This window comes from Nothobranchius furzeri, chromosome 13 (genome assembly GCF_043380555.1).
Source record: "Nothobranchius furzeri strain GRZ-AD chromosome 13, NfurGRZ-RIMD1, whole genome shotgun sequence".
Classification (NCBI taxonomy): Eukaryota; Metazoa; Chordata; class Actinopteri; order Cyprinodontiformes; family Nothobranchiidae; genus Nothobranchius; species Nothobranchius furzeri.
The window spans coordinates 42333624-42356369 of NC_091753.1; the positions used below are offsets into that span (position 1 = coordinate 42333624).

Below are 22746 nucleotides of genomic sequence, written 5' to 3' on the forward strand. Positions count from 1 at the left end.
CACTCTTCATTTATCCTTAATTTCTCTTTCTTTGGTAATGAATAATGTGGCTGTATAGATGCTAAAAGCTTGTTTTACCAGCTACTTGTGAGCGCTGACTCTGCTTCTGCCGTCCAGAAACTAGTTAAAGCTTTTTTTCTGAAAATAACTGATGGCCTGAATTTAGAACAGTCAAAGCAAATGAGGTATGTTGGTATTATAAAACAGTACTTGTCTTTCTTTCTTTCTTTTATTTTTTTTAGCAATCAGAAATATTAAAATAAAGGTCAGCACTCAGCTGTAAAAGTTCAGTGATATCCCACCCTTGGATGATTTGTGAGAAAGGTGCAAGACGCTGAAAGGGTTTTTTAACACCCGACCATGACATTTTCTAAGTGAGACTAGGAAAGTGAAGACGAAGATTTGTTTTCTGGACATGAAAGTCACCTTTGTTTGCAACAGTAATGGGCTGCATCTACAATTAGTATCTTACATCTTTGCTGTAATTGAGCATGGTGGTGCAGTTGTTAGCACTGTTGCCTCGTAGTAAGAAGGTCGCAGGTTCGAAACTCGACTGCGGCCTTTCTGCGCGGAGTTGCATGTTCTCTCCATGCATTTGTTGGTTTCCTCCGGGTACTCCGGTTTCCCCCACAGATCACAACATGCCCTATAGGTTATAAATTGTAAGTCGCTTTGGATAAAAGTGTCTGCCAAATAAATAAACATAAACCATAAACATAAAATGAGCACTTTCTTCGATTTCCACTTTTGACGTCCACCTGTTTCACTTTCTGCTAAATAAAGCGCCCCCTGGCAGGTGAAGGAAAATCTTCTGTAAAGCTGCACCTCATTATAAGCCGCATGGTTCAAAGCGTGGAGAAAAAGTAGCTGCTTATAGTCCGGAAAATACTGTATATTTGCACATTTAGAAACAACAACACGATTCTAAAGCTGGGTTGTCCAAACAATTCAAGTCGAGGGCTGTAGGGTTAATTCTTCTTGCAATCCAAAAAAAAAAGAAGTTTTTATTTGAAAGGTGCAAATATTATTTATTATTTTTTATCTTATTCTTCTCAAAATAGGCACAAACAAAAGTGCATTAGTAAAAATGTGAACACAAAATGTCAGAAGGTTTGGACATGCCTATTGTAATCCTAAAGGTTCTGACTTGCACATGGATTTATGATGGATGTATTTTTCTCACAACAGCCATCTCCTCCTGAGAAGTTCAATTCTGGAGATCTGACACATGTACTGTATCAATAGTAAAATAACAGTTTACTGTAACTGGTTAGAGTCATGGGTAGCACCATCTCTTGTTGTAGCCTACGGGTTCTCTACTGGGAAGAACTGGTAGTCACAGGATGCAACTCACGTTGCCTATAGTTTAGTCTATTAGACTGCATCTTGAAAAAAAGCACTTTTGTATTTAAATTTGATTTAAATAATTGTTTTAGCTAAATATGTTGTTTTTATGTAGTAATCAAACTCATGTTTTTTCACATATATGGGGAAAATATCAATACTTGATCTCAATTTATTGCTGAGAAATGTCAAAACTTTTACATCCTCTCAGGTATTTTAAAAGTAGTGTTTTTTTTTTGTGATAGTGGTAGTACTGATGGACCAGAAAATAAAACAGTTAATTATATAAAGAATGTTCAGGTAATCCCTGTAGATTCATTAGTGGAAGAGAATGAAGTCAGTTTTGAGGGCATGCAGGTTAATGACCTATTGTTGGATTTCTAAGATAATTTATCTTTGGAACAAGAAGCTGCTCTCAGAGCCTTAATGTGATTTTAGCTTCCAGGTGCACAAACCATGAAGCAGCATCCCACTGGGCTGTGAGTGTCGGTGACAAAGTGTGGCGAGAGTTCTTCATTTCCTTGAGTGAGTTGTAGACTAGTGTGTCACTGGGAATTTTTTCAAAAATGTTTTAAGAAAAATGTTTTTAAGAATATTTAAAGCCATTGTATGCCAACCCTCACCCTGGGAACCTGTATCTAAACCCTTTCAGTTGCTTCTCAGTTTAGCTTCTGCGAGTCGGAAGTTGCAAGAAATGTGAGAAAACTTTGAGAGGAAATAGCTGCCTGAGAATAAATCGAGACATCATTATTACACTTTGTGACTGAATTGCAACATGAACATTTACTCATATGGTACATGCATTAAGTAAAATCGGTGGAAAATTGTCACGCATACCAATTCAGTATGATTTAAAATTAAAAGATATCTCCTTGCCTACAAACAGTCACCAAAAAGTGCAGCCCATGAGATTCTGGGCTCAGGACCCTACAGATTTGGATTGGCGTGTATTTCAAATTTTTTTAGGGCAGCTGTACAAGAGCCTTGAACTCATTGGTCTACGTCAGGTGGCAATAACAATTTAATTAAAAAGAAAAGTTTTCACCAGAGTTTACATGTAATTTAGATGTTTTTATCATTCCAAGGGGATAAACTGTCTAAATATTGATGACCGTGAATCTCCTTAAAGAGATACTATGCAAATATTTTTCTTGAGCCAGTATGTGCTAAAATTATCCTTTACAGCAGGGGTATTCAATTCCGGGCCTGGTGGGCTGATATCCAGCATGTTTAATTAGTTTCTGTGCTCCAATACACTAGATTCAGTGGTTGAATCACCTGTGCAGAAGCTCATCAGGCTCTGCAGAAGCTTGTTAATTACCTGCTGATTGAGATCAGGCATGGTGACATAGAGTTAAAACTAAAACACGCTGGTTACTGGCCCTCCAGGCCCGGAATTGAATAGCCCTGCTTTACAGGGTTAATGAAATGTCACTCAGATCCCCCAGCCCCTGTAGCCAGAATACCACACATGCAACTTCAGAGTTGCCAGTCCAGTCCCTGCTGATGAAGGGAGCTGTGGAGTGGAGCTGACATGGTGGAGCTGGAGTCTGCTTCCAGCACATTTCCTGCATTTTATAGAGGCAGATTGGTTTGATTTAGTGATGAACCGCTCCTCTAGAAACTATTGGAGGCTGAGTAGACATTTTAGCAGTTAGATTTAGGTGTATTAAAGACACACGCACAGCGAGGAAATAAATTTTACTTTCAGTTTCATCACAGAGAATTCATAACGGACGCTAAGGGGTGCAAAATGCAAGCTAAACTGCCTCGTATCGCTTTAAACAGGAGCTAAACAAATGTACCATCTTTGAAGTTTAACCTGATAGTAAACAGCTGATTATTAAGTAACAAAATTAACTTTTCTTCTCACTAATCATTGTGATTTGTTTTTCGTTCCGTCCTCCTTCCGCATCTTTCCTATGACATCTACACACATCCTGTTTTCCTCCTACCCTTTTACACTTTCTCCTCATAACCCCAATATAATTGTGTTAGTGGAGCATGGGTAGTGTCATAATCCTTCATGGGCAGTGACCCGTACGACGAGGCCGTCTCCGTGTATTCCAGGAGGAAGATGTAGAGCAGAGCGGGGGGGTGGGGGGGGTGGTGGTGGACGCTTTGGCCCAAGAGGCGACAGCACATCCCTTTTCCCTGCCTCTGATCTGTTGTTAAAGTTCATTTGACATTTTCTCACCCACTCCTTCCACGCTGATCGCTGACCGACCTCCTGTTGCTGTCTATACGCAACAGTCTGTGATTTTCTTTATACATTCACGTCCATACTCGTTGGCCAGTTATGAGCCACTGAGTGGAAACGTGACGAAGCATCCAAAGGTCACGCATCTCGTGTGTGTCCCTTTGGCACAAAGAGATTTCTCGGTGAGAGCTGGCAGCTGCAGACATTTAGATTCTGGCTGGAAATTGATCAGTATTGATTTGCACAGAGTCATTGTATTGTTGCATTTTAAGTCATTTTCTAACCTTTGTTAAAATGTGTTTGTTTGTAAATTTGAAATATATGCATTTTTTAAAATGGCATCACTTTGATGGTTACTCCACTAAAGGTCAGAAAGAAGGGAGATGGTGGAGGAAGAGGAGACCAAAGAAAAGAGGTCTAAACTACAAACGCTCTAGCCGTGTAATGAAATGTGGCAGACACAAAATATACTGAAGTCTGGTGAGATGGCAGTAAGGAAACACAAAGTGAGGGTGTTTGAAGGGAGAGAGAGAGACAAAGGTAACTGAGTCCATATTGTGTGGGCCTGCAGCTGCAATGATTCTGTAGGAAGGAGGCGCGAGGAGGAGGACAGGCGGGGAGAAGGAGAGAGAAGATAATTAAAAGGAGGACACTGAGGAGTATTGTATAGAGAAGGAAATGGCTAGACATGCAGAGGATTTAACTTCTTCCACTTTAACACCCACGTTCTCCTCTGACGGCTGCAGGTAGAACCCATGAAGCAGCCTCGTTAACCTCGGTCTGATCGCTGTTTAACTGGAAAGCACAAAGATCTCTGTGGACACAGGTTTGAAGAAAATCAGACGAAAATTTAAAATGATATGTAGTTCTAAATCTGAGACGATGGTCCTGATTCAGAAAAGGGTAGAATGCCTTCTCCGGGTCAGGGATGAGGTCCTACCCTCACCTATGGTCATGAGCTTTGGGTAGTGACAGAAAGAACGAGATCGCGGATACAAGCGGCCGAAATGAGTTTTCTCCGAAGAGCGGCTGGGCTCTGCCTTAGAGATTGGGTGAGAAGCTCGGTCATCCGGGAGGGGCTCGGAGTAGATTTGCTGCTCCTCCACATCGAGAGGAGCCAGTTGAGGTGGCTCGGGCATCTGGTCAGGTGCCTCCTGGACGCCTCCCTGGTGAGGTTTTCTGGGCACGTCCATCCGGGAGGAGGTCTAAAGGAAGACCCAGGACATGTTGGAGGGACTATGTCTCTCACCTGGCCAGGGAACGCCTCAGGATTTCCCCAGAAGAGCTGGCTCAAATGGCTGGGGAGAGGGAAGTCTGGGCTTCTCGACAGGCTACTGCACCCGCGACCCGACTCCGGATAAGTGGGTGAAAATGGATGGGTGTAGTTCTAACTGGTACGGCAAAAATAATACACCAAAATCCTGCATGTGGATTAGTTTTTTTTTTTCAGATTTAATCTGGATTTCTAACCCTTCAAAGGGATTTTTCCCCTCATTTCTTTTCTCAGTCAAGCCTGTGTCCTGTCTGCTATATAAACAAAGAATTGAACTATTTTATACCTGTGTGCCGTTTTATTCTGCAGAAAATGTGAATAAAAGAATATTTTGCATTACCGGTTCAGTTTAATCACAGATTAGAGCAGTCAAAAATCTAAAACGTGCAGGATAGGAGCTAGGATTGGACACCAGTTCTCAAAAAAAAAAAAATAAAAGTTAAAAGATGAAAATTCAAGATCTTTGCTTGCATGGGGTAACCATATGTGCCTTCCCTGAATGATGAACACTTATTGATTTCCTAGAGGAGAGCCGTAACGAGACAAGAACTGAATGAGTTTTACACTCAGCCGGTTCGGTCTGTCACTTCCTGTGTCCTCACTGCTCCTCTGTTATTTCCTCACCTCCATGGCTCCATACCTCCTCCTGTCAGTCATCCATGTTGACGTTCTCTCCTTCACTTGGGATTTTTGACTGAAATGAGCCCACCCGAGTTGGAAAGGGTAGAAAGCCTTCTCCAGGTCAGGGACGATGTCCTGCCCCAGGTGGAGGAGTTTAGGTATTTCAGGGTCTTATTTATGAGTGAGGGAAAGATGGAGCACGACAGGTGAATTAGTGCCGCGTCTGCAGTGATGCGGGCATTGTACCGATTTGTCGTGGTCAAGAGACAACTGAGCCAGAAGGCTCGACCCATATGGCCACGAGCTTTAAGTAGCGACCGAAAGTACGAAATCACGGATAGAAGTAGTCAAAGTGAGTTTTCTCTGCAGGGTGGCTGGGCTTTCCCTTAGATACAGGGTGAGAAGTTTGGTCATCCAGGAGGGGCTTGGAATAGACCCGCTGCTCTTCCACACAAAGTTGAGCCAGTTGAGGTGACTGGGGCATCAGGCACATCCAACCAGGAGGAGACCTAAAGGTAGAACCAGGACATGCTGAAGGGACCATGCCTCTCGACTGACCAGGAAACACCTTAGGATTCCCCTGGAAGAGCTGGCCCAAGTAGCTGGGGAGAGGACAGTCAGGGCCTCCCACCCCGTGACCCAACCCCGGATTGGCAGCCAAAAATAGATGTATGGATGAATGAGCCCACCCATTCTGTTTTTCTGCTTTCATTTGATTTATTTTTTTAAATGCATGTACATATTTGTGTTATCTGTAACCCAGAGTGGTGTCCATTATCTGCTTTTAGCTGTTTTCACTGTTCATAACTTTAGATTTTTCACCTGATTTTAACCACAGCCAGGAAAAGTGCCTAAAACATGTTAACATTTATGATTACTACAAAAAAAAGTAATTCACTTTGGGTGCTCCTCATTGAAAAACATAACCAATAGCGTGTCTTCCTTAATGAATAAATTCCGGAAGTTTTATTGGAACTCATTTTGAATACACGGATCTCTTTGAAAGTGGTTTGGTGAATTTTGAATAGCGCTGTCTTTTTTTTAATTTCTGTTTTCACTCCAGTAATCACCACAAATAAAAATCCATTCTGCACCTGCAGCAGAATCTAACAAAGTTAGCATAAAACAGGTAAAAAGATTAATGCAGTGATAGCAACATGAGGTAAATGTGACAGAGGGAGGTCATGTGCTCAAGAGCCAGGATGTTTTTGAAAAGTTTGAAGGTCTGCTGTGTTTCAATGGCTTGATTTTCTTAACAGCTGAAGCATCCAAATGGAGAAGAAAGGAGGTTTGAGTGATTTTGGATGTGCTTGTTGGTCATCTCAAGGCATTTTCATCCACAATCATCTCTGGGGTTCACAAAGAATGACCCGGGACAAAAAAGTCCAGAGTGAGATGATCTGGGTGAAAATGTGTCTTGTTGAGGTCAGATATTAGAGGAAGCTAACTGGTTTCTATATGGTAGAAATGCAACTGTAGCCAAAAAGTGGCACTGGGTGTTACTCCTCTCACACGGGATCACCACAACTGAAATATAAGAGACTGAAAATTGTTTTCTGGTCTGAGTCTTCATTTAGCTGCAGCATTTAGACGATCAGACTCTGGTGTCACCAACACGAAAGCATGGATCTATTCAGCATTGTTTCAATGGTTCAGCATGGTGGTGGTGATGTTATGGAGTGGGGGAGATGTTCTGGTGTCACTTTGGACCCCTTAGTACCACCTGATCCTGGTTTAGACACCACAGCCAACCTGAGTATTATTGCTAACCATGTCCATCTCTTTATGACCACAGTGCACCAATCTTCTGACAGCTACTTCCTGCAGGATAATGCACCATGTCACAAAGCTCATATCATCTCTAACTGGTTTTCTGAATGTTAAAGTTCCCAGTGACCTCCACAGTCCCCAGATCTCAGTCCAGTCCAGAATCTTTGGAATGTGGTGTAACGGGAGGTTCACATCATGGATGCACCTGTGTGATGCTATCATGTCTTTATGGACCAGAACCTCTGAGGAAGGTTTACAACACTTTGTTGAATTTACGACATTAAAAAAAGAAGCAGACCTGAAGGCTAAAGGGGTCCAGTCAGTAAGGTGTTGAGGTGACTGTTTGATCATTTGGCCATTGTGTAGAAATATGCTGACTTGTAGGTTTGCAGATTTAATTAATAATTATAAAGTGGATAATTATTATTACTGAAAACATTCCTACAGTCAAACCACAAACACTTTTGTTCCAAAACCTCTTGAAACACCTTTTTCTTAAGGTGGAAACAGGTTTGTTGCACATCCCTTATCTCACCACTCGTTTCTTGCTTATTTTCACATCGAACCTTGAGGATAAAGCTGCCTCTCACAAACTCAGACGTGAACGGCTGTACTTCAACACATGCTCAGCATCTCTCTGGGTTCTTGTTGCACCTCCTATTACACTTTCACAGCTTTCAGTAATTGTTGTGCTGCAGAGTTTCCTCCTCTTCTTTGTGCCTCTGATATAAACCCAGATTCTTGCAGCCTGCTGGTTTAATCTCTCCCTCCCCCACTCTTATTTTCCTCCCAATCCCTCTGTGCACACTGGACGTGTAACCACTTTTGTCTTTATGGAAAGGCTTCCTGCTGCTCCAGCGCCTAGAAATATTCTCTAATCTAATAAACAGCACAATCAGATCACCTCTCCGCTCTGTAGTTCGGATGTTTCACCCCGAGGATGGGCCTCAGAGGCAGAGTGCATGTATGGGTTGCGGTCTAGTGAGAGCTGGCTTGTATGTGGCTTGTTTTCTCTGTGTGTGTACCATCTGTTGTGTATTAAAAGTGTGTCAGCTGTGATGTGTGTTTGTATGTTTTTGTGTCTGGCTCAGATCATCTGTTGTGTGTGTGTGTGTGTGTGTGTGTGTGTGTGTGTGTGTGTGTGTGTGTGTGTGTGTGTGGTGAGTCCAGTCTGTATGCTGAGTCAAGAGTGCAGCGCTAAAGGCCTCCGCAGAGACTATTTGGCTCAGCGGGAGCTCCAGATCTGGGTGGGAGGTGGAGGTTTGAGTTTGTACTCTTGTCTGCTCCTGACCAAAACTAAAACCTTCATCACTTTCACTGAACTCTCTCCTCTTCTTCCTCCTCTGCCTCCTGCTGCTGCAGCATTTACACTTGTCTCTCCACTTCAATTACAGCTAACTTTTTTAAACTGAGTGTATTTTTAGAGCAAATGAAAGGCAGCTGGACCGCTAACATGACCTAGAAATATGAACTTGTTTAATAAATAAAATGTGTAGATTATGAACGTCAAATAATTTAGTTTATGCTGACTTTAAGGCATATTGAGTGGGTTTTAGATAGTTTCAGTGTGATCACAGTGGCTCTGCAGTTCTCTCACCTAAAATGTGGGCCAAATTTGTGTCCCAGCTTCTCTCTTTCTAAAGTCTGACATCTTCTCCCAAAGCAGCTTTTTTTCTCCCCTCATCAGTGCATCATCTCCTCCTTCTCATTCCTCCCTGTTCCTCTATGTCAGCCTTTCACATGTTCAGAACAAGAACACAGGCATTTTGAAGTCTTACGCCACAAAACTTTTTCATTTTTTGTGTTTGTACATGCAAAACTCTTTTGGAGGGAATTGAGTTTGATATCAGGCCCCCAAAACACTTCACACATACTTCCACATTAGGTGCAGATATCCAGGATACATCTTTTTGATTTTCTTCCATGCATGCTTTGAAAACATGGAGTTGTGTCAGAAAAGCTAACTAGATTTTATAGATTAGAGACAGAGTTTACAGAGAAACCATTTTTTTTAACTTATTTTTGAGATATGATCTGTTACTCTGAGTTTAACATTCAGGCTAAACATGAAAATAGTCTTCTATCCCTGTTTCCTGTATTAGCCTCTGATAGCAAATGGACAGGAAAAGTTTGGACAAAAGCCAGTGACATTTACATGTCATAATGTCAAATTAGCATCCATGGGCTCATCCACACAGTATGTCAGGCTGAAGGACATCACGTCCTGCACTGTGGTCAGCAGCACAGGAGCACCACAGGGAACTGTGCTGTCCCCACTTCTATTCACCCTGTACACCTCTGACTTCAGCTACAACTCTGAATTATGCCATATTCAGAAGTACGCAGATGATACAGCCATCATGGGGTGTATTTGGGATGATCAGGACGCGGAGTACAGAGGTCTGGTGAGAGATTTCGTCGCATGGAGTCACTCGAATCACCTGCAACTCAACACCTTAAAGACTAAGGAACTGGTTGTGGACTTCGGGAGGTCAAGAGGGGGTCCAGTGCCGATTAAGATAGAGGGGGAGGAGGTGGAGGTAGTCACTAAGTACAAGTACCTTGGGCTGTGGGTGGACAATAAACTGGACTGGTCATGCAACACAGGCCACCTGTATAAGAAAGCCCAAGGCCGACTGTACTTCCTCAGGAGGCTGAGGTCTTTTAACATCTGCAGGAAGCTCCTGAGGATGTTTTATGAGTCAGTGGTTGCTGGAGTACTTCTTTTTGCTGTGGTGGGCTGGGGGAGTGGCACAGCGAAGAAGGACACATCTAGGCTGGAGAAGCTGATCAGGAAGGCAGGCTCTGTGGTCGGCATGAAACTGGACACGTTGGTGTCAGTGGCAGAGAAAAGGACATAAAAAAAACTGCTTGACATCATGGACAATGTTGGGCATCCTCTGCACACGGCCATAAACAAACAGAAGAGTCTATTCAGTGAAAGGCTGCTTCTCCCCAAGATGAGAACTTAACAGACTTAAAAACTCCTTTGTTCCACACGCCATCAGACTGTATAACTCCTCTCTGGAGGGGAGAGGGAGGACAAACAGGAGGACAAAGGAGGGGGGGACACCGACGCTGTAGTGACTCTTCACTTCACTGTGCAATACCTCAATGCAAGTACCTTTGTTAAACAGTTAAATTGGTTTAATGGTCAACGGTGCTAAGGACGTTGATATCCGGAAGGTGCAATTCAATTGTATTTTTATATTTATTTCTATTTTTATTATTATATAATATTTTCTGACATTCTGTAACCTCTGTCGGTGTTGCGCTGCTTTTTTTGCAAACTGAATTTCCCGAAGGAACTCACCCGAGGGATTAATAAAGTTTTTTTTATTTATCTATCATCCTGGCCCGTGACAGGGAAGGTTGTTGTTGATTTAGCGTCTAGGAGAGAGCAGAGAATGTCCTGGCTAGTAGAAGCTAACCGTTAGCATTAGCAACTCCACAACATGGCATAACTCATTCAAGCTTGTATTGTGGAGATAAAACATCTACACTGCAAAGCAAACAAAATCAGTGGTAGAGTCACAATGTTGTTAGCCAATCAGTTACTAGATGTCAGAAAATCAGGAAGTAAAACTCCAAATCCTGTTGTCTTCTGCTCAGCTATCCTCTAACTTTCTACTTCCTGAAACAGGAATGCCAGAGCTATGTTCCCAAAGAGACCAACTCACAAGGTGTTTATTTATACTAGACACCACTGCAATTGTATTGAAAATTCAAGGGAACTTGGTCTTTAATGTAACTGCAATTTAAATGTATAGTGGAGGATGTTTCTGTATTTCAGGAAAGAACCGCCTGCTCCTCGTTTTTGAAAAATAAAACAAAATAAAAAAATAAAAAAGCACATGAGAGAACGCCCAGTTATCCTCATTAAAAGTAGCTGCTGGCGTTGCAGCCAACTTCTTCTTCTAGCAATAATCTGAAATAAATTTCTCCAAAAAGCATGCCGAACTTTAGCTTATCTGTCAAGCAGAAAATTGGCGACAGAGGCGTCTGTGGGGAGCCCAACTTTCACTTTGCGCATGCGTAGGAAGTGAAAACCACCCAGCAACGTACAACGATGGCCTTGCGTGAATAGTTCACCAGAATGATTGACAGTTAAGCGGACCAATGTTTCAGAAGATCTACCTGGAAGAAAAATATCCTTTGCTATAAATGTCTCATTTTATGGTTATTCCTGCTAATGAAATGAGAGTTGCATTTCTGTTAGCCAATCAGAGGTGAGATCCTATTGTCTGAAGCTCACCTCTGATGTGGCAATTTTGTGGTTCCTGAAACTGGTGCACTGGAGCTTTGTTTCCCCTAGAGTATGACTAAGACATCCATTCCTACTGGAGGCTACTGCTAATGAATTGATTAAATGAGTATCTTTGGTATGTTCTTACTGTGTTGCATTTCGAACGGCATTGTTGGTTCTTTTTTGAAAACACAGAAAAGGTTTATTTTTTTTACATTGCTACTGACTGTTTCGTTCGTGGCTGCAAACTTCCTCAGAGCTGACACTGATGGTGGCATCCCTTCCTACTCCGTTTATCCCAGAGGGTGACGACGTCCTCTGCTGCCCGCATCCCTGTTCACAAAACACCAACCCAAAAAAACCATAGACATAGTAGTTAACAGAATCAGACAGGACAAAACTTTACACAAAAGAACAAACATCACAGCAGATGACATAGCACAACTGATATGACTGGTAGCTAACTCCACTTACTTCACATACGATGATACAATATACAAACAACTGGAAGGCTTCGCCATGGGTAAACCGTTATCAGCCACCCTATGCGAGTTTTTCATGGAAGACCTCGAACAAAAAGCCATAGCCACTGCCCCCCCCCCCCCCCCAAACTGCAAAATAAAATTATGGAAATGCTACCAAAAGGACAAACAGAAACACTAACACAACACTTGAATAACATTGACGACACAGGCAACATAAAGTTCACATATGAGTCAGAAACAGAAGGCAGTATATCTTTTATGTACATGAAAATAAGCAGGCAGACCGACGGGACCCTAAACATAAACACATACAGGAAACCAACACACAAACCAATATTTATTATGGACATCAGAACACCCCACCATACACAAAATGTCAGTAATCAGAACATTATATCACTGAGCAAACATGGTAACAGAAGAAAGAGACCGTAAACAAGAGGACAAACACATACAACACACTTTAAAGACCTGCGTATACCCGACATGGGCAATAAACAAAGGAAAACAACAAACAACAACAGAAAGAAAAGAACAACCAAAGCAAAGAACCAGAAACCCAGAAAGACGAGAACCAAAACCAGTGATAACCTTACCATACATCAAAGGCATAACAGAAAAATTAAGAGCAACAATGAAAAAACACAACATAAACACACCAACAAAGCCATACACAACAGTTAGAAACAGACTAGTACACCCAAAAGACAAGATACCAGCTGGACATAAATGTGGAGTTGTTTACGAAATCCCATGCAAACGCTGCAATAAAACATACACAGGAGAAACCGGACACCAACTCAACTCACGAACAATAGAACATAGAAAGGAGTGCGAGAAAGAAACAAGTCGAAGACACACAAGAGCAGCAAAACAAGAAGCAGAAAGTACAATAAAGAAGTCAGCCGTAACAGATCACTGCACAAGAGAAAACCGTATAATGGACTGGGACAACACGAGGATCATAAACACCGAACAACAGAAACACAAAAGATGGATAAAGGAAGCTATAGAGATAAGGAGACGTGGATGTGGGACCATGAACAGAGACAATGGGGTCTACACATTGGATCGCTCATGGGACTGCATCATCGGAGGGGAGAGCGGGCAGCAAAGGGCGACAACGTCCTCTGCTGCCCGCGGATAAACAGAGTAGGAAGTGACGCCACCATCAGCGTCAGCTCTGAGGATGTTTGCAGCCGCGAATGAAACTGTCAGCAGCAGGTTAAAAAAAACTTTTCTGTGTTTTAAAAAAGGAACCAACAATGCTGATTAAATGAGTGTTCCACACCTTTAAGAAATCTGAAGCAGAATTATGGATTCTGTCCCTGCATGTCCTGCAAATATCTGAATTAAATAAAAGAGATGCTCCAGGCAGAAGAGGAAAACTGCACTCTGTCATCACGATGTTGATACGCAAATGGATTTCATAAGCCACTAATGGGGAGCTGAATTAGTTTGACAGCGGTCAGATGAATGAGATGAAGCCACATGAGATCTGCTAATGTAGCGTAATGGCTGATGTGATTAGAAAGAGAGATTTATTTCCTGATGAATCACTGCTTACATGATGGGAAGTTATTATTTTTATTTTCTCTCATTATATTTTATTAAAATAATAAAACCTTAAAAATATCAGCCACATTATTATGCTTGTTATTGAGGTGGTCCTGCAACAATCACCTGCACTTGTATAGTGCCGAGTCAGAGGACTCCAAAGCGCTTTACACTTCAGTGCATCATTCACACACACATTCACACACTGGTGATGATGAGCTACAATATAGCCACATCTGCCCTGGGGCGCACTGACAGAGGGTAGGACCAGGAGACATCTAGTTCAGGGGTATAGGACCCTACAAGTTAGGAGAAAGTGTTTCTATGGATCTGATGCGCTTCCTACATTAAATCCCATCCAATCTGTGGAATCTGACAACACTGGGAATGCTTCAGTAAATCAGCACCATTTAAAATAATTTAATTTTGTGTAACGACCATTTTTATTCCTGTAATTTTGTTTTTACATTGATTGTTTATCCTAGTGTGTTTTCCAACAACCGCTTTCCATATATATTGCCAGATCTGGTGATTAAGGCTTAATTGATTTTGATTTCTGTAGTTAAAATTAGAACTTTCAGTGAGAAGCCTTTATATCAGTTTATCAGCTGCTTTTAGTCATCGCAAAACCAAATAATAGCTTCTCTTTAACTCTGTTTTATAATCGTGTCTTTTCCCAATAGCTTTCAGCTCATGTGAGTTGGTTAATCCCTTTAAAAGTAGTTCACTTTTAGTTTTTTTGTCATCTTGTTTTCATATACCAGGGGTCACCAACCTTTGTGAATCTGAGAGCTACTTTTGAGCACTGAGCCACACGAAGAGCTACCATGTTTACACAATAGTTACTTTTGAACTAGAATAGATCAGACTTAAACTAAACTTCATGTATAATAAATATATTTGAATTATTTTTTTAAAATAGTAGTTTTTTGATCTACATGAAAGCATTTGTGATTAAAAAAGATGGCAGCAGATTTTGTTGATTAATTTTGTTTTAGACTTGTGCTATTTGGAGAAAAGGCTGGTGGGCACCTTTTATGGTTCCTGGAGGTCCGACGTTGGTGCCTCCCGTTTTGTACGTTGTATTATACAACACCGGTGTATTGTGTAGTATTAAAACTTGCTTTACGAATAAATTGGATCAAAGATTTGTTTAAATGTTCCTTATAGCACATAGGTTTTAAGTTGGTTTCAGATTATTCTAGAAAAAAATAGCATCTTTGTACTAATTCTGTGTTCAATAATCACCAAAACTATCACAGACTGTGACGCTACCACAGCCACACAAGCATATAAATACAAGTGTGTGTGTGTGTGTGTGTGTGTGTGTGTGTGTGTGTGTGTGTGTGTGTGTGTGTGTGTGTGTGTGTGAGAGAGAGAGAGAGAGAGAAGATAAAGATGTACAAAAACAACAAAAAATAAATCAATCTCCTCCTAGGTTCTAATTAAATAAACCTTGCTAATCACTTGAACTGTGTCTAATTACATGTGTGGTTAAGTGCCCCTTGTTTCTAATCAGATGATGAGCGGAGAAGGTGTTTGAGATAGAATTATGCAATGCAATTTTATACAGTCTAATATTTGAAATTTTGAATTATGAGTGAATTTGAGTTTCTTAAATAAAAAGAAAATCCAAATGTATTTAATTTTCTACCAAGTGTTAAAGTGTGTTTTTATTTTAGGGGAAGGAGACGACAGAGGAGGAGGATGAAGTGACAGTGGGGATGGATAAAGGCTTTATGGATGAATTCTTTGAACAGGTTGGTTTGGAACACACACACACACACACACACACACACACACACACACACACACACACACACACACACACACACACACACACACACACACACACACACACACACACACACACACATCAATCATTTTGTTTCCTTTTAGCAGTGCTGTAATCATTTATAACTATTGACGTGGTTGCAGGTGGGATATGGATCATTGTGTTCTTTATTTCTTTAGAAAAAAAATAGACTACTGACTCGGTTCATCACATTAGTGTGTGTTCCTGGATAGTTTCCCTTCTTTTCTCACAACTTTTCTTGTGGAAACATTGCCAACATGTATTCCCACAGCTGCCGTGTGCACTCAGGAACACACACTAAACACTGTCATGGTTGTCAGAGGGAAGAGCCCATATTATTTTGGTGTAGTTGGGATTTCTGCAGGGATGGAGGCCTGCTGTGAGTCATCTATCATACAGAACCATGCTAACTTTACTTTGTGATGTCTTTCACTGCGAGTAGAGCGGCGTCTGTGATGCTTATTTAATAGAATCTCACACAGTGGGTGGCAATTTGAACAAATTTTGATGTAATTAATTTTTTCAGTAATCTCTGTTTTAAAACAGCTGTGGTTTTACATACATGCGTTCTTTATCTTTGATGTCCTCAAATCACCATTGCTAATGCTGCTGCAAAGGCGGGTCATGCGAGGCTGAATGCCTCTTAACACCATTTGTGATTGATAAAGGAGGCTGGGGCAAAAAAAAAAACAACACTTTTGATTTGAGTTTTCAAAGCAGACAAATGCATCACCAAGGATGCCAAATCACTTCAGCTGAGCTGCAGAAGCATCAGTCAAATGATCTGTGCAGTGGTTTATTATCTCTCTGAATCTTAACTCTAAAAACAAACGTTCTGGTAATAGGTTCTGGATTTTTCTGATTGTATGTCGTCGTTGAAGGAAATGATGTGCATTTAATTATGTTGTGAGATGCAAGTGTATTTTTAATCACCTCTTTATCCATTAAGTGTGAAAAGATGCACAGGCCTCCAACACAAGACCTGCCTCATTTTTAATTCTGCAGCATTTTCCCTGTAAGCGTTTGCTTAAAGAAGCCAAAAATGTTGCATTTGAATCTAACCGGGCTAACAGAGCAGAGTATAAAATCTGTTAATTACATTTTAGTGTTCATTTGCCACCTTCTGACCCAATATCTGTGTTTTTCGGACACCTTCTACTTCAGTTTGCCTAAATGCATGATTTTTTTGGTATGATTTTGCCTCTAATATTGACACTGAAACACAAAAGCAGAGTTTGGCAGAAAGATTATCTGAGAACAGTCTGAGTCTGAGAGAAACAGATTTTAAAATGAGACCAAAGTGCTAAAAGCTAATGGATAGATGAAGAATGTGAGCATTTAAATGGAGCAGAGCCAGTTTCACCCTGACTTATTGTGGTAATGAAGGTTTTAGTGGAGATCTGGAGTGAAACCAGACCTTTTGTCTTCCTCTCCTAACATAAACTGGACCTCTGAATGCGGGTATTGATTTTATAATGTGTTTGTGGCATTTGTGGAAATATAAAAGTGGCTTTGTTTGATTTCTGCTCTCATAGTGGATGCAATAGCTTTTTATTGGCTCGGAAGAATAAAGCTGCATTTTATTACTGTCAAAAGATTTCTTAAGGAAACCAAAATCGATATTTATTTTATCCTTTCAACAAGTCAGATTGTTCAGCCCGACATCAGTTAAAGACTAGTTTTTTAGTCTGCTACGACAGGGAAATGTCACATTTCTATCAGATCAGTCTTCAGATTCCTAAAACGATCTGACCCAAGTTGTGCATGAACATTTATCATGAACAGCTGACTGAGCGTGCAGCTGCAGAGTCTTAGTATTAGCTGCATCAGTTTAAAGAAATAATTTTTTTAACTTATTTTTTTACTGATTTGTATTATTTATTAGTCATTTAAGACATTAATTCAGATACAGGGATGAATGTGAGACATAAAGTCAATAATATTCACTTTTGAAATTGAATTTTTTTTTAAATTATCTAAAATCAAAGTTTTTGAAGAAATGTTATTTTCTTCATGGGCATTTCTTGAAGAATAGTGTTTATTATATTAAATATTAAAGTCAGTAATGAAAAGCTCACATTGTGTATTTAGACATTTTCTATGCTATGAAAAGGATGGCAGCATCATTAGCCATGTCAGTGATCCTCTCATGCTGGGTAGCGAGGCTCCTTTCACCTCGTGATGCAAGAAGGAAGAGAGCAAAGGCAAGAAAGTTGCCCTGTGGCCTCGTATGACTTTTCCATTTTAACAGATGAAATTCAGGTGACGGAGATAAAACAAATCATTTTTCTGTTTGAATTACCAGCTGTTGATTCCCGCTCACTGGCACAGAGTAAAAATGCAGTTTCATCATCAAAACTGTAAAATTCAACTTAGGTCACGTTGTAATAAAAAAAGCTGCTTCCACAAATGATTTGCAAACATCAAAAGATCGTTTCAGTACAAACTAAAAACAGTTGAATCAAAAATAACCCAATCTGAGCTGTTTTATGTCTCATCTGCTGGGTCATTGTAGCACCAGCTCAGCAGGAGCTGTTTTGACCCGGCACGGTGGGTTAGGGTTGAAAAAAGTACAACCCAAACTCTGGGTCAAATTAACTAAAATCCTGGGTTGTTTCAATTATATGTAGTATATTTATTTATTCTAACCAAATGCTGGGTCCAATTTTCTAAAATCCTTGGTTGTTCTGGTTTGTCAAATTAACAAACATGCCAAATTAATCAGAGCATGTTGCAGTACAATCTATAAAAAATAAATTGCAATAATACCCATATGTACTAAACTCCAGTCATTTAAGAAAATACATACTGGATACTTGAATTATATTGGAATCTACCTTGAAGTTTATTATTATAAAACATTCAAAAAAGAACAGTGCAAACAGTCATTGCAGAAACTGCAAATAGCTACATAAAAACAAATGTGCAAATTGTAAGGAGGTGTGGTGCGGACCCAAATGCAGGTGAGGACTCTCCGGGTAGCCGCTGTGGATGCTTTTAAAGTCACCTAGTCATCATCACACACTGGTGAAATTACATCTCCGCATTTGACCCATCCCTGTGGGGAGCGGTGAGCTGCAGCTGCGCTCGGGAACTATTTGGTAGTTTAACCCCCCAATCCAACCCCCTTTAAGATTAATGTCAAGCAGGAAGACATTGAATTCCATTTTTACCCAATGGGTATGACCCCACTGGGTTTTGAACCCTGATCTCCCAGTTCCAGGGCAGAAACTCTATCACTGAGAAGTTAAGAATTTATTTAAAAATCAACAAGTCAGGACTTGGGCAGGGAAACTCAACAGAGAAAAAAAACATGAACAATCACAGGATAAGCAGGATTTAAATGCACCAGTATTGTCAGAGAAACAGGTGGGTAAGGTAGAGTAGATAGAGTAGATGAATCTCAGTGAGTTCCCCCTGAATCAGTCCATTAACCGAAACAGTTTGAATAGGGAGTCACTGGGAATGCACGGGCCGTCGCATGTCACTCAGGAACCCCCCTCCAGTTGTTGGTTCGTATCAATGAAGAGTAAAAGAGCAGAGTAGGAAAAAACAAAAGGACAGAATAAAGAAAAAACGAGAAGAAGAACAGATTAAAGAAAAAGAGGAAAAGAGGAGAAAATCAGGGTGGAACAAGAACTGGTAGGGACCAGATAACAAGGGGTAGGGGAAGGAAATTAACACCAACAAAACATAACATGGCAGGGGCTGAGAAATAGTTCCTGACACAAATAACCAATGCAAAAAATGACAAACTACAAATAGTCATGTTATAAGCTTCTCAAGTTCGCTAACCAGCTAAGTAGCTGGTTTAGTTGGCAGCACTGATATCAGGATATTACTTTAATCGCTAATGTAACACGATGTCAATTTGCTTCACCACAAAGATGATCAGTCAGGTTGTGACGGGGCCTTGCTCGAGTCGTGCCTTGGTGCCTGGCGAGTGTGTCGATTTATTACATAGAACGTAAAAGCCAACATGATGACATCAAAATATGAACAACCCAGGTAGGGTCAATGGATGAGTGGAGTTTGACCAAGTGCACGAGTTACAGAATAGAATAGACTTTATTAATCCCACAGTGGGGAAATTCACCCGTTTAAGCAGCACACATACACACAGACATACAAATGTGCATCCGTGTGTTGCACAGGTATTGATTATAGCACTGATGTTAGCATGAGGTATATGCCAGTAACAGTTAGCAAAATAATCCAGATCCTAAATAACCCAATACAAACAAAATATTTCATAACCCAGCGGTTGAGTAGGCAGAGTCACCCAACTGTCTTTAGTGTGTAATAGTCATTGGCAATCTGTCATAAGAAGCACATATTGTGTGTTTTTGCATGCAACAGAGTTTCTGAAATAATTTTTATGTTTTATTTCTCGAATAAGAATCTCTGATGCGTTACGAGAGTTCTCTGGTTGTCTGCGACTCGTAACAAACGGGTTTCTAAACAGCCTAAAGTGATTTCTCCTCCTTTTGTTAGTAAATTCTGCATTCAGATAAGTGAATCCTCCAGTCTGTGGTCCCTCCCATGTGGTGCTTCAAAGCAAATTAGCTTGTTATTAAAAAAATAACAGATCCAATCACTGGTTATTTAAGAAGCTAATTCAAGAATAATGACCCAAAATTTCTGAAGGGAGTCTCAAGAGTGTGGCAGAGCGTTGAAGTGAAAGAAGAAAGAAAAAAATCAAAGCCCTGAAGTGTTCATGTGGAGGTGAGAAGGCTGGGCTGAGGATGAGCAGGTGTAAAGGAGGAGAAAGTGATGAGAAGGATGACGGTCGCAGATGAAAGTTCAGATTGATGAAGTCACTGATGGATGTGACCTGCTGTTCGTCCAGCTGTAAGCACGATCAGCACAGCTGGTGATGAGGGTGCAAGGAGGGAAGTGATTGGTTATAGAGTCAGAGATGCATTTTGGTGGAAGATGACGTAGCATTTTAAAAAAGAAATAGATGTGTGTTGCTGCTTTAGATTAATCTTTTAGTGTGTTCGGATCGTCACACTGGAGGATGATCCAGTGCGCCACCATGGGCTGCATGGTGACGCAGTGGTTAGCACTGTTGCCTCGCAGCACGAAGGTCGCAGGTTCAAAACTCGCCTTTCTGCGTGGAGTTGCGTGTTCTCCCCATGCATGCGTGGGTTTCCTCCGGGTACTCCGGTTTCCCCCACACATCACAACATGCCCTACAGGTTATAAACAAAAAAAAAAAAAAACTTGTACGTCGCTTTGGATAAAAGCGTCTGCGAAATGAATAAACATAAACATAAACATAAGGATCGTCACACTGGAGGATGATCCTGTTATAAAGCAAAGAAATCAGACCGATGGTCTTTGTTGGATCTACAGGAGCACATGAAGCTCCCCATTAAACCCAATATAGATCCCAGAAAGACACCAGCATTAATTACTGCCAGTCATGCACTTTTACAAAACTGAAAACATGCCTCATAAAAGTCTTCAGGCTTAAACCAGTGGTGGCAAAACAAGCTAGCTTTTAAACACAAACATGGTCACATATGTAACTCTCACTCTTCCCGTTCTAGCCCATGTCCCCCAGATGTGGGAATGTACGTTGCCAGAGGAGCATGAGAAAGCCCCAAATCACCAGTTGCAGTTATTTAGGTCCAAATGTCTTTTGTTTCCCATGACTTCAAATGGTTTTTCTCCATTTGGGACTGGTAGGTTGTCCTAAAGTTGAAGCGGTAGCAGCTGGCTGTTTCTCCTTCTCTGATAATATTGAGTGGAGAATCTCTCACAAGTGATGCTGTGTTGCTAAATGCACTAGCGCATATTGAGTGGAGGACCCAGGTAAATGCAATGGTTCAGTGAGACTGACAACCGGATGATCCGAGCCGTGTTATTGGCTGTGGTTTTAGAACAAATTTGAGAAAATAACTTAAATTACTTTGTTTTATCTCCACAAAACATTAATAGCTGTAATATGTTAAAATGTTAAGATGCATAAAACATGTTTTAATATAGTGTGTTTTGCAGATTTGCTATTGCAGCTTTAATCGAAAGTTTACACAGTTACAAAAGCATAAAATATATTGTGTAACCACTCACACTGCACATCAGGAATGTGTAACCAAAAGGCATGAAGTCACAGACTACTGCAAAACTAAGGCCCGGTTTACGTCGTCGTCGTCGTCGTCTTCCTCCGCTTATCCGGGTCCGGGTCGCGGGGGCAGCATCCCAACTAGGGAGCTCCAGGTTTACATGGAAGGAAATGACAGGATGAGTTTCAAAACACAAGAGACCCCACATGTTGTGATAAACTTCTGATTTAACATTTTTGGTCCTGTAGTGTGCGGTGTGCTGCCATATGGCAAAAACTACACATGAACATTCCCAGGTCATTTGGGAAATTTCGCCAACATTCTAGGTCACAAATGAATTTGAGAGTAAAAAAAAAAAACAGGAGGAGGAGGAGCGCACTTCTGTCCCCTCACTTTCTGACTGGCTTCACGTCACATTCAACAGGCAGGACACTCATTTGCCTTCAAAATTGGGGAGAGACGATCCAACATGGTGAATAGTCCTAATGTATGATTCCAGCTTCCTTCCGAGTGGACCAGAGCACAAATTATTTTTAGAGCCATCACATCGATCAGGCACGTTTTTAAGATTGCCGGAAGGGGAGATATCGGCATTGTTATCTTGCTGTGTGAACTGGGTCCAATAACCATCAGAAACCCACAAAGTCACCAATCCTGGACGAGCCACCAAATATGCTAATGTCTGCATTAAAAAGTCTCAAACGTATTGTACCAGTTCAAACAAATAGCACCGTGTTAAAATAATTTTTATGAAAGAGACATAAATGAACCTAAGCAAATTAAGGGTGGAACAAACAAATTGTATAGGTCGCCATCAGTTTTTAGACTCCCTCCTAGCCTTGAAAGCCTAGATCTTAACCTCGTAATACCAAAAACCAATACAACTGAATTGTTTGAAATTCCCCAAATCAACTACTAACTTGTGGCCAAACCTGATTTACAAAAATTGTTTGGGGAAATTGTTTTGGTGTCTTTCTGCTTTTTAAAAGTTTGCCTGCCAATCCGGTCTGATGCAGTATGTACTACTTTTTGTAGAATCGAATACTGGCTGACCTCATTTCTACATGGTACCAATTTGCTGGCCTGGCATGATCTTCAACTCGTAGCTCACTTCTAGTCACCACTCAAGAGTCGTACTAGTGTATGGCACAGAGTGAGTGTTGAATGTGAGCGTACAAGGTGCACAAAGTGCGTGGAGTGTCTCGGGAATACAGAAAGTAGCAGGAAGGAAGCTCATTGTTAAACTGAAGGAGGTATTGTAAGTTCTAACAAGTCACATAGGTCTCTCATCATCCAGAACGAAGAACTCCAAGGTGCCAATATTTATGGTATTTGCACACATGCATACATGTCGATTGTTTTC

The 22746-nt window shown here is 41.0% G+C and overlaps 1 protein-coding gene across 5 annotated transcripts in view; it reads left to right on the top strand.

Moving 5' to 3' along the window:
* LOC107380247 (syntaxin-1A) overlaps positions 1-22746 on the top strand; it is a 97715-nt gene that overhangs the window by 11635 nt on the left and 63334 nt on the right. For all 5 annotated transcript variants that reach the window (XM_015951400.3, XM_015951401.3, XM_015951403.3 and 2 more), the window contains exon 2: positions 15179-15256. In XM_015951400.3, coding sequence (XP_015806886.1) covers positions 15179-15256 — 78 coding nt within the window. The remainder of the gene's footprint in view (positions 1-15178; positions 15257-22746) is intronic.